General features: G+C 46.4%; 1 protein-coding gene across 3 annotated transcripts in view; it reads right to left on the bottom strand.

Annotated features, from left to right (window-relative positions):
- LOC118396073 (FYVE, RhoGEF and PH domain-containing protein 6-like) overlaps positions 1–15,107 on the bottom strand; it is a 58,822-nt gene that overhangs the window by 19,308 nt on the left and 24,407 nt on the right. For all 3 annotated transcript variants that reach the window (XR_008066935.1, XM_052466518.1, XM_052466516.1), the window contains exons 4-11: positions 13,480–13,578; positions 10,163–10,314; positions 9,556–9,712; positions 9,289–9,376; positions 5,444–5,494; positions 5,159–5,217; positions 4,992–5,063; positions 866–934 (exon numbers count right to left, since the gene is read on the bottom strand). Coding sequence is in view for 2 of the 3 variants with exons in the window: in XM_052466518.1 (XP_052322478.1) it covers positions 866–934; positions 4,992–5,063; positions 5,159–5,217; positions 5,444–5,494; positions 9,289–9,376; positions 9,556–9,712; positions 10,163–10,314; positions 13,480–13,578 (747 nt within the window). In the remaining variant the exon portion in view is untranslated. The remainder of the gene's footprint in view (positions 1–865; positions 935–4,991; positions 5,064–5,158; positions 5,218–5,443; positions 5,495–9,288; positions 9,377–9,555; positions 9,713–10,162; positions 10,315–13,479; positions 13,579–15,107) is intronic.

Here is a 15,107-nt window from a genome sequence, read left to right as displayed (position 1 = left end):
TGCCAGGCCCACCGGTAGGAGATGCCAGGCCCACCGGTAGGAGATGCCAGGCCCACCGGTAGGAGATGCCAGGCCCACCGGTAGGAGATGCCAGGCCCACCGGTAGGAGATGCCAGGCCCACCGGTAGGAGATGCCTGGCCCACAGGTAGGAGATGCCTGGCCCACAGGTAGGAGATGCCAGACGCACCGGTTTGTGTTAAGAACTGCAAAACCGCTGGCTTTTTCACACAACAGTTTCCTGTGTGTATCAAGAATGGTCCACCACCCAATGAACATCCAGCCAACTTGACACAACTGTGGGAAGCATTGGAGTCAACATGGGCCAGCATCCCTGTGGAACGCTTTCAACACCTTGTAGAGTGCGTGTCCTGGTGAATTGAGGCTGTTCTGATGGCAAAAGGGGAGGTGTTCCTAATGTTTGGTATACTCAGTGTGTGTGTGGTGTAGTGTGTGTTAGTGAGTGCATGCGTGCTAAGGTGTGGAGAGTCAGAGCAGATGGTCAGTGCAGTTCAAGTGTTCAGTAGTCTGATGGCTTGTAGATAGAAACTGTCTCTGAGCCTGTTGGTATCATACTCATGGCCGAGGGAAGATGGGGTGGAGGGAGGTGCGAAGAGAATCTTTTCTTCCCACACTGCTGACACTATTTTAGTCCGCTCATACAGGAGTCGTTTTGTGTGTGTGTGTGTGTGTGTGTGGGGGGTTCAAGCACCCGTACTTCCCATGGCTATGATCAGATCTCATGATCCGATACTAGTGGTGGGAGAAAGGAAGGAGACACAACTGGGTAGTGTTCAGTAGGGACGAATCAGAAGGCACTATCAGAACGAGTCAAATTAAGAAAGGCTCATTTTGTTTCCTACTCACCAGGAAGAACATCCTGGGCTGCATGACCTTCCTGGAGAGCTTCATCAGAACACCCTCTTTCAGGAACACCTGGAACACATCAGACACCAGTGATTTAACTCTTTCAGTAACACCTGGAACACATCAGACACCAGTGATTTAACTCTTTCAGGAACACCTGGAACACATCAGACACCAGTGATTTAACTCTTTCAGGAACACCTGGAACACATCAGACACCAGTGATTTAACTCTTTCAGTAACACACCACACATCAGACACCAGTGATTTAACTCTTTCAGGAACACCTGGAACACATCAGACACCAGTGATTTAACTCTTTCAGTAACACACCACACATCAGACACCAGTGATTTAACTCTTTCACTAACACACCACACATCAGACACCAGTGATTTAACTCTTTCAGGAACACCTGGAACACATCAGACACCAGTGATTTAACTCTTTCAGTAACACACCACACATCAGACACCAGTGATTGAACTCTTTCAGGAACACACCACACATCAGACACCAGTGATTTAACTCTTTCACTAACACACCACACATCAGACACCAGTGATTTAACTCTTTCACTAACACACCACACATCAGACACCAGTGATTTAACTCTTTCAGGAACACCTGGAACACATCAGACACCAGTGATTTAACTCTTTCAGGAACACCTGGAACACATCAGACACCAGTGATTTAACTATTTCAGTAACACACCACACATCAGACACCAGTGATTGAACTCTTTCAGGAACACACCACACATCAGAACACCCTCTTTCAGGAACACCTGGAACACATCAGACACCAGTGATTGAACTCTTTCACTAACACACCAAACATCGGACACCAGTGATTGAACTCTTTCAGGAACACACCACACATCAGACACCAGTGATTTAACTCTTTCAGTAACACACCACACATCAGACACCAGTGATTTAACTCTTTCAGTAACACACCACACATCAGACACCAGTGATTTAACTCTTTCAGTAACACACCACACATCAGACACCAGTGATTTAACTCTTTCAGTAACACACCACACATCAGACACCAGTGATTTAACTCTTTCAGTAACACACCACACATCAGACACCAGTGATTTAACTCTTTCAGTAACACACCACACATCAGACACCAGTGATTTAACTCTTTCAGTAACACACCTTTCAGTAACACATCAGACACCAGTGATTTAACTCAGACACCAGTGATTTAACTCTTTCAGTAACACACCAGACTCAGACACCAGTGATTGAACTCTCTTCAGTAACACACCACACATCAGACACCAGTGATTTAACTCTTTCAGGAACACCTGGAACACATCAGACACCAGTGATTTAACTCTTTCACTAACACACCACACATCAGACACCAGTGATTTAACTCTTTCACTAACACACCACACATCAGACACCAGTGATTTAACTCTTTCAGGAACACCTGGAACACATCAGACACCAGTGATTTAACTCTTTCAGTAACACACCACACATCAGACACCAGTGATTTAACTCTTTCAGTAACACACCACACATCAGACACCAGTGATTTAACTCTTTCACTAACACACCACACATCAGACACCAGTGATTTAACTCTTTCACTAACACACCACACATCAGACACCAGTGATTTAACTCTTTCAGGAACACCTGGAACACATCAGACACCAGTGATTTAACTCTTTCAGGAACACCTGGAACACATCAGACACCAGTGATTTAACTATTTCAGTAACACACCACACATCAGACACCAGTGATTGAACTCTTTCAGTAACACACACACACATCAGAACACCCTCTTTCAGGAACACCTGGAACACATCAGACACCAGTGATTGAACTCTTTCACTAACACACCAAACATCAGACACCAGTGATTGAACTCTTTCAGGACCACACCACACATCAGACACCAGTGATTGAACTCTTTCAGTAACACACCACACATCAGACACCAGTGATTTAACTCTTTCAGTAACACACCACACATCAGACACCAGTGATTTAACTCTTTCAGTAACACACCACACATCAGACACCAGTGATTTAACTCTTTCAGTAACACACCACACATCAGACACCAGTGATTTAACTCTTTCAGTAACACACCACACATCAGACACCAGTGATTTAACCAGTGATTTAACTCTTTCAGTAACACACCACACATCAGACACCAGTGATTTAACTCTTTCAGTAACACAGTAACCACACATCAGACACCAGTGATTTAACTCTTTCAGTAACACACCACACATCAGACACCAGTGATTTAACTCTTTCAGTAACACACCACACATCAGACACCAGTGATTTAACTCTTTCAGTAACACACCACACATCAGACACCAGTGATTTAACTCTTTCAGTAACACACCACACATCAGACACCAGTGATTTAACTCTTTCAGTAACACACCACACATCAGACACCAGTGATTTAACTCTTTCAGTAACACACCACACATCAGACACCAGTGATTTAACTCTTTCACTAACACACCACACATCAGACACCAGTGATTTAACTCTTTCAGTAACACACCACACATCAGACACCAGTGATTTAACTCTTTCAGTAACACACCACACATCAGACACCAGTGATTTAACTCTTTCACACTAACACACCACACATCAGACATCAGTGATTTAACTCTTTCACTAACACACCACACATCAGACACCAGTGATTTAACTCTTTCAGTAACACATCAGACACCAGTGATTTAACTCTTTCAGTAACACACCACACATCAGACACCAGTGATTTAACTCTTTCAGGAACACCTGGAACACATCAGACACCAGTGATTTAACTCTTTCAGTAACACACCACACATCAGACACCAGTGATTTAACTCTTTCAGTAACACACCACACATCAGACACCAGTGATTTAACTCTTTCAGTACACACACCAGACACCAGTGATTTAACTCTTTCAGTAACACACCACACATCAGACACCAGTGATTTAACTCTTTCAGGAACACCTGGAACACATCAGACACCAGTGATTTAACTCTTTCACTAACACACCACACATCAGACACCAGTGATTTAACTCTTTCAGTAACACACCACACATCAGACACCAGTGATTTAACTCTTTCAGTAACACACCACACATCAGACACCAGTGATTTAACTCTTTCAGTAACACACCACACATCAGACACCAGTGATTTAACTCTTTCACTAACACACCACACATCAGACACCAGTGATTTAACTCTTTCACTAACACACCACACATCAGACACCAGTGATTTAACTCTTTCAGTAACACACCACACATCAGACACCAGTGATTTAACTCTTTCAGTAACACACCACACATCAGACACCAGTGATTGAACTCTTTCAGTAACACACCACACATCAGACACCAGTGATTTAACTCTTTCACTAACACACCACACATCAGACACCAGTGATTTAACTCTTTCACTAACACACCACACATCAGACACCAGTGATTTAACTCTTTCAGTAACACACCACACATCAGACACCAGTGATTTAACTCTTTCAGTAACACACCACACATCAGACACCAGTGATTTAACTCTTTCAGGAACACCTGGAACACATCAGACACCAGTGATTTAACTCTTTCAGTAACACACCACACATCAGACACCAGTGATTTAACTCTTTCAGTAACACACCACACATCAGACACCAGTGATTTAACTCTTTCAGTAACACACCACCCATCAGACACCAGTGATTTAACTCTTTCACTAACACATCAGACATCAGTGATTTAACTCTTTCAGTAACACACCACCCATCAGACACCAGTGATTTAACTCTTTCACTAACACACCACACATCAGACATCAGTGATTTAACTCTTTCACTAACACACCACACATCAGACACCAGTGATTTAACTCTTTCAGTAACACACCACACATCAGACACCAGTGATTTAACTCTTTCAGTAACACACCACACATCAGACACCAGTGATTTAACTCTTTCAGTAACACACCACACATCAGACACATCAGTGATTTAACTCTTTAGAAGCCAATCCATAATCAATGAAAAACCCAAATTCCTCTCAGTGAGCCATGGAGGTCCCTGCTGATACCCACCCTCCCAGGCAGGACGATCTCATGGTGTCCGTTCAGACGGCACTGAACCTGAATCAGCTTCTGGAAGTTATCCTGAGAGAAAAAAGGGATAAATAAAGAAAAGTGAATATTCCACCACAGGTCTGGTCATAAAGGCAGTGAATTAAAACGATGTTCTTCCATCTCACCCCCTGTTTCATGATGTCATTGGCATGGTTGGCCACCTCCTTCACGATGCCCAGAGCAGCTGTGGGTGGATATGGAGATACAGGGATTAGGCTACTATTATATTACTAATATAAACACATTTAACCCCCTAGACTTCCTGGTTCACTTTCGTCTTATTACAGCTACTACGTGTGTCCTGTTCTCTACAGTAAATGTGGAGACCCTGTGCTTGTGAGGGGAATGAGTCTCAGAATGATTTTATGCAGAGGACATCCTTGACCATGATACCAAGTGTTTTGCTTTACCTTGTGTGTCTTTGTAATCTGCCGAGTCTGGAGACAGGTTCTTCAGGTAGTCTGAAATGACACACCATTTTAGAGAACATTAAAAACATACTCTATCCAATGATGCTACACTAGGAACAGCCAATCGGCAGTTCAATAGGTCAATACAGGTGCCTTTGTTTACTACGCAGGACAAGTGCCTCGTATTGTATAGGAAATTCCTGTAATGTAATTGGGACTGTGAAAATCCTGATATACAACAACAAAAAAAGGTGCTTTGTGAAATGGAATTATACAAGAGTGACGTGGTGAAAGGCATTTTTTCACATTAGTCTCGTGCGATGCTAAGCCCTCTGGCACGTTAAAGCTCGTTATGTCATCAAATCAGATTTGGACCGCGCTTCAAAATCCGAGTACGAGTGGCTTGAGGAGTAGCTGGAAAATTCTCGACATGTTTTGAACGTCTCTGACCAGTAGAGGGCGACGTGACACCATTTAGCTTACTTCACAAATTCGCACAGTTCCCTCAAATAATTTGTATTTATTAAGGATCCCAGCAGCTACTCTTCCTGCGGTCCAGCACCATTAAGGCAGTTATATACAATTTAAAATATTACATGACATTCGATTTCATAACACCTTTCACAACATATTAAGTGTGTTCCCTCAGTACTACTCCACCACTACCACACATCTACAACACAAAATCAATATGTACGTGTGTGTGTCTTATTATGTGTATGCGTGTCTGTACCTGTGTGTGTGTGTGTCTCTTCACAGATCCCCATTTGTCCCATAACGTGTATTTTTATCTGTTTTTAAAATCTGATTTTACTGATGGCATCAGTTACCTGATGTGGAATAGAGTTCCATGTAGTCATGGCTCTATGTAGTACTGTGGAATAGAGTTCCATGTAGTCATGGCTCTATGTAGTACTGTGGAATAGAGTTCCATGTAGTCATGGCTCTATGTAGTACTGTGGAATAGAGTTCCATGTAGTCATGGCTCTATGTAGTACTGTGGAATAGAGTTCCATGTAGTCATGGCTCTATGTAGTACTGTGGAATAGAGTTCCATGTAGTCATGGCTCTATGTAGTACTGTGGAATAGAGTTCCATGTAGTAATGGCTCTATGTAGTACTGTGGAATATAGTTCCATGTAGTCATGGCTCTATGTAGTACTGTGGAATAGAGTTCCATGTAGTCATGGCTCTATGTAGTACTGTGGAATAGAGTTCCATGTAGTCATGGCTCTATGTAGTACTGTGGAATATAGTTCCATGTAGTCATGGCTCTATGTAGTACTGTGGAATAGAGTTCCATGTAGTAATGGCTCTATGTAGTACTGTGGAATAGAGTTCCATGTAGTAATGGCTCTATGTAGTACTGTGGAATATAGTTCCATGTAGTCATGGCTCTATGTAGTACTGTGGAATAGAGTTCCATGTAGTCATGTCTCTATGTAGTACTGTGGAATAGAGTTCCATGTAGTCATGGCTCTATGTAGTACTGTGGAATATAGTTCCATGTAGTAATGGCTCTATGTAGTACTGTGGAATAGAGTTCCATGTAGTCATGGCTCTATGTAGTACTGTGGAATATAGTTCCATGTAGTCATGGCTCTATGTAGTACTGTGGAATAGAGTTCCATGTAGTCATGGCTCTATGTAGTACTGTGGAATATAGTTCCATGTAGTCATGGCTCTATGTAGTACTGTGGAATAGAGTTCCATGTAGTCATGGCTCTATGTAGTACTGTGGAATAGAGTTCCATGTAGTCATGGCTCTATGTAAAAATCAAATCAAATCAAAATGTATTTGTCACATACACATGGTTAGCAGATGTTAATGCGAGTGTAGCGAAATGCTTGTGCTTCTAGTTCCGACAACGCAGTAATAACCAACAAGTAATCTAACTAACAATTCCTAAACTACAGTCTTATACACAGTGTAAGGGGATAAAGAATATGTACATAAGGATATATGAATGAGTGATGGTATACATTATTCATTACACGATTAAGTTGAGGTTTAGGGTTTAGTGAAGGATTTGTCCGAAATACAATACTTTTTAGTTTTAGAAATATTTAGGACAAATGTATTTCTAGCCACCCACTCTGAAACTAACTGCAGCTCTTTGTTAAGTGTTGCAGTCATTTCAGTCGCTGTAGTAGCTGACGTGTATAGTGTGGAATCATCCGCGTACATAGACACACTGGCTTTACTCAAAGTCAGTGGCATGTTGTTCGTAAAGATTGAAAAGAACTAACGGGTTTAGACAGCTGCCCTGTGGGATTCCTGATTCTACCTGGATTATGTTGGAGAGGCTTCCATTAAAGAACACCCTCTGTGTTCTATTAGACAGGTAACTCTTTATCCACATGATAGCAGGGGGTGTAAAGCCAAAACACCCTCTGTGTTCTGTTAGACAGGTAACTCTTTATCCACATGATAGCAGGGGGTGTAAAGCCAAAACACCCTCTGTGTTCTGTTAGACAGCTAACTCTTTATCCACATGATAGCAGGGGGTGTAAAGCCAAAACACCCTCTGTGTTCTGTTAGACAGGTAACTCTTTATCCACATGATAGCAGGGGGTGTAAAGCCAAAACACCCTCTGTGTTCTGTTAGACAGCTAACTCTTTATCCACATGATAGCAGGGGGTGTAAAGCCAAAACACCCTCTGTGTTCTGTTAGACAGGTAACTCTTTATCCACAATATAGCAGGGGGTGTAAAGCCATAACACCCTCTGTGTTCTATTAGACAGGTAACTCTTTATCCACATGATAGCAGGGGGTGTAAAGCCAAACACCCTCTGTGTTCTGTTAGACAGGTAACTCTTTATCCACAATATAGCAGGGGTGTAAAGCCATAACACCCTCTGTGTTCTGTTAGACAGGTAACTCTTTATCCACATGATAGCAGGGGTGTAAAGCCATAACACCCTCTGTGTTCTGTTAGACAGGTAACCCTTTATCCACAATATAGCAGGGGGTGTAAAGCCAAAACACCCTCTGTGTTCTGTTAGACAGGTAACTCTTTATCCACATGATAGCAGGGGGTGTAAAGCCAAAACACCCTCTGTGTTCTGTTAGACAGCTAACTCTTTATCCACATGATAGCAGGGGGTGTAAAGCCAAAACACCCTCTGTGTTCTGTTAGACAGGTAACTCTTTATCCACATTATAACAGGGGGTGTAAAGCCATAACACATACGTTTTTTCCCACCAGCAGACTACGATCGATAATGTCAAAAGCCGCACTGAAGTCTAACAAAACAGCTCCCACAATCTTTTTATCATCAGTTTTCTCTGAGCCAATCATCAGTCATTTGTGTAAGCGCTGTGCTTGTTGAATGTCCTTCCCTATAGTAATTTTCCATCCAAGTTGTCAGACCCAGGTGGCTTGTCATTGTTGATAAACAACCATTTTTTCACCTCTTCCACACTCAAAATTACAATGATTGTCTTTCCTAATTTGGTCAGTTATACTTAGTGGCTGCATTTGTTGCTGGCATGTCATGCCTGAATTTGCTCGTCTTACCGATGAAAAGGTTGCAAGTTCATATCCCCGAGCTGACAAGGTCGTTCTGTCATTCTGCCCCTGAACAGGCAGTTAACCCACTGTTTCTAGGCCGTCATTGAAAATAAGAATGTGTTCTTAACTGACTTGACTAGTTAAATAAAGGTTTAAAAAAATTCATTTTTTAAAAATAAAAAAGTGGGAGGAGTTCTTTACGGTAATTATGTGCAATGATTTAGCAATCTTGTTACATCTCTCTGTGCACATTTGAATTATAATAGTCTAATCCTGATATTGTCCAGGAACACGGCCCAAAATAACCACACACTCTGTTGCAGTTTACCTGTGAGCAGCATCTGATACTGAGGGATCCTCTGAACAGGCTTCAGCAGGTAATGCCTCAGAGCCAGGCTGGCACAGCGAGGACCAGCCTGAGACACAGTCAGAAAAACATTATTTACAACACACACTAGCAGACACAAACATGCACAGACAGAAAGCCAAGCACACACACAAACATCAACACCAAGACCCACAAAGAAAACATATCACAAACCACGCCTTCAAGCAACAACGCACCAAAACGGGTTGACCCAGTGAGACGGTTTACCTCAAAGTCCCGCACCACTGCAGCGAAGGCTGGATTCTTCCTGCTATGCTCGTCTAGTAGAGCCACATTCTTGTCAAACTCTCTGATGTATGTGGAATACATCTTCAGATAAGGCCCTTTCTTCACAAAGATGTCAGCTAGACGACCATGTTCATCCCTGATCAATGAAACAAAGGCTCAGACATTGAGAGAGAGATGGAGTCTCTGATTTATTTCAGTCAGAGCGATCACAGGATTGGTGAGAGATGCAACATTTAGCCAGTCAAGCTTAGATTTACCATGTGATTTTGATGTGTGGTTTACCTCAGGACTGATAGTGATTTATGTAGGTGTAATTCCTTCGTCATGATTAATTAAAGGGATGTTGATGGAGATCAGTTAGTGGTGGATCTGGTCGTAGGAATTGATTCATTCTATTAATTTGATTCATTCTGAATTACACCCTTTTCACACTACAGAGTCAATAAAAGACGAGTCAATCCAAGACGAGCTGTACTGAGGTGACCTGGTTATGGACCATACGAAAACATAACGTCCGTTCCAGCACAGATCGGTTCAGGTCGGCACGGTACTGTGAAAATTAGATTGTTCTAAACTAGTACAGTACCACTGGGCGACCCTGTCCTCCAGCTCTCTGAGCAGGTCCTGGTTCAGTTCGTAGAGCTGGGGCAGATAGTACAGGATCTGGTTCAGAATAGCCTCCTCTATAATAGGCTTCCCACTCGGACGAGAAGCCTTCGCCACCGCGTCACGGAAATCCTGTAGGGGGAGAGGGAGAGACGGGTCAGAGGGAGAGACAGACAGGCAACACACCACACAGACAGCATGAGTCTGTATATCGTGGGTATTATTTTTAGAGAACACAGAAAAGTGTTCAGTTACAATCCCATCAAACATTCTAAACTGCGAACATTTCAGTTCACTTTAGATCTGAAGGACGAGTCATCCTCGACCTGTGACCTCTATACTAAACAGTCTTCCATTATAGCCCTGTTTCCAGGAACCCCCCCCCACACCCCCAGTCCTTAAAGAGTAGAGGGTAGCAGGAGGGGAGGGGAGGATGAGGCACAGCTAGGGCAGCAGTGAAACGGCTTACTACAGATTACAACACATTCCGCACCAGATTGGCTGTAAGGGGCCCAGGCCCTGTTGCAGGGAGCTCCTGTAGATTGGCTGTAAGTGGCCCAGGCCCTGTTGCAGGGAGCTCCTTTAGATTGGCTGTAAGGGGCCCAGGCCCTGTTGCAGGGAGCTCCTTTAGATTGGCTGTAAGTGGCCCAGGCCCTGTTGCAGGGAGCTCCTTTAGATTGGCTGTAAGTGGCCCAGGCCCTGTTGCAGGGAGCTCCTGTAGATTGGCTGTAAGGGGCCCAGGCCCTGTTGCAGGGAGCTCCTGTAGATTGGCTGTAAGGGGCCCAGGCCCTGTTGCAGGGAGCTCCTTTAGATTGGCTGTAAGGGGCCCAGGCCCTGTTGCAGGGAGCTCCTTTAGATTGGCTGTAAGTGGCCCAGGCCCTGTTGCAGGGAGCTCCTGTAGATTGGCTGTAAGGGGCCCAGGCCCTGTTGCAGGGAGCTCCTGTAGATTGGCTGTAAGGGGCCCAGGCCCTGTTGCAGGGAGCTCCTGTAGATTGGCTGTAAGGGGCCCAGGCCCTGTTGCAGGGAGCTCCTTTAGATTGGCTGTAAGGGCCCAGGCCCTGTTGCAGGGAGCTCCTGTAGATTGGCTGTAAGGGGCCCAGGCCCTGTTGCAGGGAGCTCCTTTAGATTGGCTGTAAGGGGCCCAGGCCCTGTTGCAGGGAGCTCCTTTAGATTGGCTGTAAGGGGCCCAGGCCCTGTTGCAGGGAGCTCCTTTAGATTGGCTGTAAGTGGCCCAGGCCCTGTTGCAGGGAGCTCCTGTAGATTGGCTGTAAGGGGCCCAGGCCCTGTTGCAGGGAGCTCCTTTAGATTGGCTGTAAGGGGCCCAGGCCCTGTTGCAGGGAGCTCCTTTAGATTGGCTGTAAGGGGCCCAGGCCCTGTTGCAGGGAGCTCCTTTAGATTGGCTGTAAGGGGCCCAGGCCCTGTTGCAGGGAGCTCCTTTAGATTGGCTGTAAGGGGCCCAGGCCCTGTTGCAGGGAGCTCCTTTAGATTGGCTGTAAGGGGCCCAGGCCCTGTTGCAGGGAGCTCCTGTAGATTGGCTGTAAGGGGCCCAGGCCCTGTTGCAGGGAGCTCCTTTAGATTGGCTGTAAGTGGCCCAGGCCCTGTTGCAGGGAGCTCCTGTAGATTGGCTGTAAGGGGCCCAGGCCCTGTTGCAGGGAGCTCCTGTAGATTGGCTGTAAGGGGCCCAGGCCCTGTTGCAGGGAGCTCCTTTAGATTGGCTGTAAGGGGCCCAGGCCCTGTTGCAGGGAGCTCCTGTAGATTGGCTGTAAGGGGCCCAGGCCCTGTTGCAGGGAGCTCCTTTAGATTGGCTGTAAGGGGCCCAGGCCCTGTTGCAGGGAGCTCCTGTAGATTGGCTGTAAGGGGCCCAGGCCCTGTTGCAGGGAGCTCCTTTAGATTGGCTGTAAGGGGCCCAGGCCCTGTTGCAGGGAGCTCCTGTAGATTGGCTGTAAGTGGCCCAGGCCCTGTTGCAGGGAGCTCCTGTAGATTGGCTGTAAGGGGCCCAGGCCCTGTTGCAGGGAGCTCCTTTAGATTGGCTGTAAGGGGCCCAGGCCCTGTTGCAGGGAGCTCCTGTAGATTGGCTGTAAGTGGCCCAGGCCCTGTTGCAGGGAGCTCCTGTAGCTTACGTCTGCAGTTCACAGTCATAATACACTGCTCAGCTTAGATGGGGGGGTTCAAGGTTCAAGTACTGCCCACCCCCCCAACCAATACATGTTATATTAATTACACTGGACACAAGTGTTGCTGATTTGGTTAAAAAGGTTTGATTGCTGAATCAAACACATGCCTACAGCATAACTTCCTGTCTCTCCCCCACAGTGTGGTTTCAGAGATAGTGACTCAGTCAGTCATGGTTCATCTGTGGCACAGCCTACAGCATAAGTCTCTCACTTCATATCCTGTGCAGACCTACCACCCCTTAGTCCTTGGAATGTACTGTATGTGTAAACAACGAGAGAAAAATAAACTAGTCTTGTGTAACTAATTTGAAAAATCCCTAGCTGAACCTAGACGTCAGCTATTTTACTATTACAATTTGTTCAGATTTTGGTCTAACCAGAAAATTAGTGGTTAGACCAAAACATATAGTCACTGAGTTCAACAAACACCATTAAGTGACTCCAGCTCAGACCAGCTGAGCATGTTCTGACCAGCTGAGCATGTTCTGACCAGCTGTGCATGTTCTGACCAGCTGAGCATGTTCTGACCAGCTGAGCATGTTCTGACCAGCTGAGCATGTTCTGACCAGCTGAGCATGTTCTGACCAGCTGAGCATGTTCTGACCAGCTGAGCATGTTCTGACCAGCTGAGCATGTTCTGACCAGCTGAGCATGTTCTGACCAGCTGAGCATGTTCTGACCAGCTGAGCATGTTCTGACCAGCTGAGCATGTTCTGACCAGCTGAGCATGTTCTGACCAGCTGAGCATGTTCTGACCAGCTGAGCATGTTCTCTCTCTTTCTCTCGGACCACCGTCAGATCACTCCACCGCTGAGAGGCCTCGGGAAACCAACAGAGATGCAAGCCGTGCGGCTGAGAGAAGTGAGGTGTAGTGTACAAAACCCAGAAAGGCCCCGTGTGTTCCTCATGAAGGGGTGTGCCTCAGTGGTTAGCAATCAATCAAACACACATGGAGCAGTCTGGAGAACATACGGGACTTCTCACGAGATGAAAACTATACCGTATGGAAAAACACAAACCCACAGGACTGGAGACTAAGATGGCTTCATACAAACAACAACAATAACTGTGTTGATAGGCTATCAAATATGTAGAGAGAGGGGATAAGTGGCAGAATACTCACGATATGGAGAAGCTTCAGGACGTTGACAAATACATTCTCGGAGCTCATGATCTCTCTGGCGATGTGGACTATCTTGTTCCGCTTGGCACCACTGCCAGCCTGGCACGGACACAGGTACAAACACGTCAAATAAATCACTACATTTCACCAAAGTTATTGGTTCTATACTCGCAGGGATCAGATCCTAGAAATGCATGCGTCACTGTTACCGTAAGTCCCTTAACATGCGTAGAAACGTCTGCTAAGTGGCACATTCAGTGTCAGTGTCACCTCCTTCTCCTCAGGCTTCTCAGTGTCTCACCTCCCTCTCCTCAGTGTCTCACCTCCCTCTCCTCAGGCTTCTCAGTGTCTCACCTCCCTCTCCTCAGTGTCTCACCTCCCTCTCCTCAGTGTCTCACCTCCCTCTCCTCAGTGTCTCACCTCCCTCTCCTCAGTGTCTCACCTCCCTCTCCTCAGTGTCTCACCTCCCTCTCCTCAGTGTCTCACCTCCCTCTCCTCAGTGTCTCACCTCCCTCTCCTCAGTGTCTCACCTCCCTCTCCTCAGTGTCTCACCTCCCTCTCCTCAGTGTCTAACCTCCCTCTCCTCAGTGTCTCACCTCCCTCTCCTCAGTGTCTCACCTCCCTCTCCTCAGTGTCTCACCTCCCTCTCCTCAGTGTCTCACCTCCCTCTCCTCAGTGTCTCACCTCCCTCTCCTCAGTGTCTCACCTCCCTCTCCTCAGTGTCTCACCTCCCTCTCCTCAGTGTCTCACCTCCCTCTCCTCAGTGTCTCACCTCCCTCTCCTCAGTGTCTCACCTCCCTCTCCTCAGTGTCTCACCTCCCTCTCCTCAGGCTTCTCAGTGTCTCACCTCCCTCTCCTCAGGCTTCTCAGTGTCTCACCTCCCTCTCAGGCTTCTCAGTGTCTAACCTCCCTCTCCTCAGTGTCTAACCTCCCTCTCCTCAGTGTCTCACCTCCCTCTCCTCAGGCTTCTCAGTGTCTAGCCTCCCTCTCCTCAGTGTCTCACCTACCTCTCCTCAGTGTCTCACCTCCCTCTCCTCAGTGTCTCACCTCCCTCTCCTCAGTGTCTCACCTCTCCTCAGTGTCTCACCTCCCTCTCCTCAGTGTCTCACCTCCCTCTCCTCAGTGTCTCACCTCCCTCTCCTCAGTGTCTCACCTCCCTCTCCTCAGTGTCTCACCTCCCTCTCCTCAGTGTCTCACCTCCCTCTCCTCAGTGTCTCACCTCCCTCTCCTCAGTGTCTCACCTCCCTCTCCTCAGTGTCTCACCTCCTCTCCTCAGTGTCTCACCTCCCTCTCCTCAGTGTCTCACCTCCCTCTCCTCAGTGCTCTCCTCAGTGTCTCACCTCCCTCTCCTCAGTGTCTCACCTCCCTCTCCTCAGGCTTCTCAGTGTCTCACCTCCTCTCCTCTTCTCAGTGTCTCACCTCCCTCTCCTCAGTGTCTCACCTCCTCCTCTCCTCAGGCTTCTCAGTGTCTCACCTCCCTCTCCTCAGTTCTCACCTCCCTCTCCTCTCAGTGTCTCACCTCCCTGTCTCAGTGTCTCACCTCCAGTGTCTCACCTCAGTGCCTCACCTCAGTGTCTCACCTCAGTCTCCTCAGTGTCTCCCTCAGTGCCTCACCTCAGTGTCTCACC

This window comes from Oncorhynchus keta, chromosome 17, assembly GCF_023373465.1.
Source record: "Oncorhynchus keta strain PuntledgeMale-10-30-2019 chromosome 17, Oket_V2, whole genome shotgun sequence".
In the NCBI taxonomy this organism is placed as follows: Eukaryota; Metazoa; Chordata; class Actinopteri; order Salmoniformes; family Salmonidae; genus Oncorhynchus; species Oncorhynchus keta.
This window is presented reverse-complemented; position numbering and strand designations above follow the sequence as displayed.